Source organism: Alosa sapidissima, chromosome 9 (assembly GCF_018492685.1).
Source record: "Alosa sapidissima isolate fAloSap1 chromosome 9, fAloSap1.pri, whole genome shotgun sequence".
Taxonomy (NCBI): domain Eukaryota; kingdom Metazoa; phylum Chordata; class Actinopteri; order Clupeiformes; family Clupeidae; genus Alosa; species Alosa sapidissima.
In genome coordinates, this window is record NC_055965.1 from 16077114 (window position 1) to 16082113 (window position 5000).

At 45.9% G+C, this 5000-nt stretch overlaps 1 protein-coding gene across 1 annotated transcript in view; it reads right to left on the reverse strand.

The window, feature by feature from the left end:
• LOC121718340 overlaps window positions 1-2965 on the reverse strand; it is a 19157-nt gene extending 16192 nt beyond the window's left edge. Inside the window, exon 1 of the mRNA XM_042103360.1 lies at window positions 1078-2965. Within this exon, the coding sequence (XP_041959294.1) occupies window positions 1078-1759 (682 nt within the window). The 5' untranslated portion in view covers window positions 1760-2965. The remainder of the gene's footprint in view (window positions 1-1077) is intronic.
• Window positions 2966-5000: the final 2035 nt, after the last annotated feature.

A 5000-nucleotide genomic window follows, 5' to 3' on the forward strand; every position in this document is an offset into this window, starting at 1 on the left:
GCATGCCGCAAGATTACACAACGAATAATAGACGCAAAGTTGCGTGATGTTTTGGTGTATCAGCATTCTACAAGCCACTGAAAAAAAAACGTACTAACAGACAAAAAATGACTCTGACATAAACACGGCAGTTTTTGGGAGGGAAAAAATGAGATGATCAGGACTCTGTTTAAATCCGCTTAATCTCGTTGCCATGTTAAAATAAGTAGACGATCCTGCAAGTCAACGGGCAGGCTGCGGGTTTACATTTTTTGTCTTGGCAGGTTTGTGAATGCCCGCCTCCAAAGAAACCCAGCCGCTCCACTGTACATTAGACTACCCTGACAGTTTTGGTAATCTAAAGGCGCATTGTTAAGCCGATTTGGGTGCTTGGCCAGCGGGGCACCGGCACGCAGGCAATACGAATTCTCGGTTAGGGACCAAACAGTGAGCAAAGATCGTTGAAAGTTTCATGCCACCCTGATGGGAAAAGGTGACGGGATAGGCTCCCCCTATACAGTAGCCTACTGACGGAAATCAAATCCGTTGAATCAGGTTCAATGCACGAGGCACTCAGGGCGAGGTCTGAGGCCTGTGACCTACACCCCTGCGACTCACTCACTCTCTCACACACACACACACACACACACACACATTTGTCAGATTGACATTCAGTGGATGTGACGCCTATGTGACCTGAGAAAATGTGTGAGTCGAAAGCATCTGACCTTTACATCGTCTCTCTCTCTCTCTCTCCCTCTCTCTCTCTCTCTCATTCCAACTCACCCGCTGTCACTCTTTCTCTCGCTCACACATACACACTCACACTTTATTTTTCAGGCACACATTGGAGAAAGCACACTCAAGCATGAAAACCCACACCACCATGTATTCTGGCACCTAATCTCCCAACATGAATTCTCTTCTTATTGCACACCAATAAACGGTGGTCTACAACAATTACCAAAAAACACCAGTGGAAAGGGCACAGAGGAACATCGAAGAACATAGAATTCATAAACAGAGTGAGACATTAATTTTAAACATTGATTATACACATTAGACAACGCAAAGCAGACAAGACAATCGATTTCCTACCTTGCGCATTCAACACGTGTGTGTTCCACAAAAGGATGAACGCCCATATCCAATATTGTATCCTGGACACCAGGTTGGATCTCCCGCGGCACAACAGGGCTTCTCGGTTATTGAAAACGTCCCGTGTAATGTTTCCCCGGCCGTCCTGGTAGTAAGTATATCCGTGAGCGTCGTGGTCCGGCATGGCGAATAGCGAGTTGTCTTTTCTCTGTATCTGGTTCTGAGAGGACACGTTGATGCCGGGGCTCCGCGAGCGCTGACGAGGGCAACCCTTGAGCGAGCTCGCCCCCTCAAGTGCGCCACGGCAGCCGCTTCCGGGCATTCTACTAGTCCCGTTCGGATCCCCGTGAAATCGGTAGGGCTGCTCAGAGACGTTTAGCACACCTGCTGCGTTGCCGACCAACTCATCGACATCCCGCGCACTCTCTTTAAAGCCAGGTCGTGGGTCCACGCGCTCCTCGTTACAACTCGCCCACACGGCTTGACCTGCAGTGTCTGGCGGACAACGACCAGCTGTGGCCGAGCGCCCCGGTTTGACGAGTACAGACATGGTCCCGGTCGGAGCTTGCTGACGGCCACACTGTTCCATATCGCCCGCGCACCTCGCCCCTTCCTCGTCATCCGCTGTCACATTAGACAAGTCAGGTCTCGGCGTTATGCGATAACCACTCATTTTAGCCATCAGAAATTGATCTTGGGAAGGTATTAATACATTTGAGAGTGGGATTTGAACTTATCCGCTTAAGGCTGTGGCTCCGGTTTTTGCAGTAAACCCCAGCTTGTTTTGATGTCTTCAACGTGAGGTTTATCTACCCGGACATCCCCGATCGAATTAATTGCTCAAAGAGCATAGATCATCCATGCATGATGTCCATATAGCCTGGTGTCAAGTATTATGTTTTCCAAGAGATCTTGTTTATGTAGATCTGTTGGATGCCAAGGAAATTCAAAGGCACAACGTGCTGATTTTATCTGATTTGGGATAATTTACAAATTATGTTATAAATGGGGGTTTTATTTTAAAAGTCGTTGCTTTTGCAAAGCACTGGCGCCACATACACCATTAAAATGTCCAATGTAAGTTAAGGTGAAATGTATTACTGCGCTTCCCCGCCGAATAGATCAGATTTCATCTGCGAGAGGCGCTCCAATTTGAATTTAACTGTTAACTTATCTTGACGGACACACAGCCCCACCGCCTGTTCATGAACAACAGGTTAACGTTCAATCAGTGCAAAAGACTTTAAGAACTCGTCGAATTAAACCATGGGCAAAGCCCCACTGATAACTTCCATTTAAAATTAGCCTGCTGGTAATGTTGCAGAGTGGTTTTGGAAAATAAGTCTCTGGTTTCAGACAGAACACTTCGGAAAACCAAATCTATCAATATCTAGCTAGCCACCTTGCATGTCAACTAGCAGGCATGAGCTAGCAGAACGCAGTAATCGAAATCCGATCAAAAATCCTCACCTTCCCGGCTCCAAAACAGGATCCTTTCAGATATAAGAAAAGAAACGGGGTAATTTATCCAGTCAATAAAAGTCTTCACGTACCAAAAAACAGTCCACCAGCGGCAACGTTACGTTCGTGAAATCTTTTGATACTCTGAACCCAAAAGGTCTCGTATCCTACGGATCCCGCAATATAGCTGCTGTTGCGAAGAGGGCTTCTTTCAGCAAAATCCCGCTTCTCAGCACTCCGTAGAAAACGACTCCGGTGGTGCGCTCCGGTGCGCACAAAAACTAAACAATCCTCAGATGATCAAAACCTCTCTTTCGCTGTGAGATAATCTGACATAACGAGCAAACCGACACCCTATGCATGCACTTGTTGTGCACAAGTTTCTGCGATAGTCCAGAGCACTGAGTCAGACCGTTCTTTGTCACTAAACCGGTCCTCTCCTCAGCGCCGAAGTGAGGAGAGAGGCAAAAGTTCCATTCAGCCCCCAACAAGCGCCCCGCCTCGCTCGCAGCCGATTGGTCGCATCTTGGTCGCTGTGTTATTTCTCATGGAGAGCACGTGGAGACCATATACACAGGCGAAAACGCGGTGCTAGGCGCCCCCACACCGAGCAATGGACAGAGTGGACAGCGCAGCGTTGGAGAGTTTTAAATTTGGACAGGGCTTGCCTGTTGATATTGGATATTAGCGAGATGGACCACAACATAATGCTTTGCCTTTTGCCTGTGCTATAGGTTAATGTTCTTACCATAATACAGGCCTATTATTTTCAGTCAAGGCCTGTATAGGCCTAGTTCACAAATCTGATAGTTGCTATAGCCCTCCACCATTATGTTACATTGACAGAAGGCCATGCCAAAAGACTTACAGAACTTCAGTTTACCACCATAAACAGCAGGGACTCCAAAGCTGGGCTGTTGATGACAACATGACCCCTACGATTCCCACACAAAGTCAGACTAATGACTAAACTTAATGTCCACACCATATACCATACCTTTTTTATGGTAAGACATAAAAAGCTGACAGCAATAATAGCGTACGGACATAGGCCAAACCATAGACATATATCCTAGCCTACCTCCAGTATAAAGGAAGAATACAAGAATATGTTCAGATATGACTCTTTCACTCAAAGTCAGGCAATGCTGCGTCTGGACTAGGCCTACAACATGACACCAGACGAGGTGACGTTAACATTTCAATTTGGGAGTTAAATTATGACGCTGTAAAAACGGATTTTGATGTGCAGCGGCGGACGTAGTGAAAAACACATTTTGCAACCCAGCTCGCTAAATGTAGAGATGGGTAGGGATCACGAGACAGTGACAGTCATTAAATCACAGAGTATTAAGTGTAAAAATCTGCACAGTGCGAATGACCTTATCTCTTTACTGTGGCTATAAATCTTTTTTTTTTTACGTGACTAAATGTAGTTGAAAAAAGAGGAGACACACAGGGGTTTCTATTTTAAGATATTTTAAGAGCATTTTGAGTCCGCTTGACACATGATACAACCATACTGTCTCTGGATAAAACAGGGACAAAAACAGAAAATGTATAACAGTATATAAGCTTATAATATTATGTTATATTTATAAAATTATAACATTTATCCCTCCGTAGCCTACTGCACACCTTGACGCAACAGGTAAGCCTAGCGGTGGACAACCTGACAACGTTGTCCTAATTAGCACAAGCAATACAACTTTCAGCCAGGTTATTATTAGTGATCAGCCAATTAGTGATATGTCAAAGTGCACAGGCAGAAGGAATACATGGCAGCAGTTTGACGTTCGGGGGCCGGGCTTGTCCGTCTCTGCCAGCGAGATGCTGAACATCATACACGCCAGTGTGGGTCCCCAGGCGCATTATGGATCATCTCCTGTTTCTTTTTTCTTTCCACTGAACCGTTTCTCAAGCTCTGTAATTGCTGGCAAACGCTGTCAAGGGGCTCAACCAGCTTAGGCCACTAATTAAGTCGGTAAATTAAAGTCAATTAGGTGCAGAGGTAGGCTATATAGTCTCTACCCTTCTCTTTGTGTGTGTGTGTGTGTGTGTGTGTGTGTGTGTACTCAAGTGTGCATTTTATTTGTGTGTGTGTGCGCGTGTGTGTGTGTGTGTGTGTGTGATATGTGTATATAATAACGTGCATGTGTGTTTGTGTGTGAGAGAGAAAGAAAGACAGAGAGAGAGAGAGAGAGAGAGAGAAGGAGAGAGGGAGTGTGTGTGTTTGTGTGTGAGTGTGTGTGTGTGTGTGTGTATTGTGAAAGGGGAAAGGGTAGTTGCGTATTCCCTGTCAACAGCACAACCATGAATCCTTTAACCTCATCCCAATGCGTAGCACATGGGCAAACACATTCACCATTAACCCCTGGTCCATGCGCTTCCAGTCAAGCTATAAAAACAACGCCTGTCAAATATAGAATCTCGTTGGCAGAGGCCAGCCTCTCTGAGGCCTG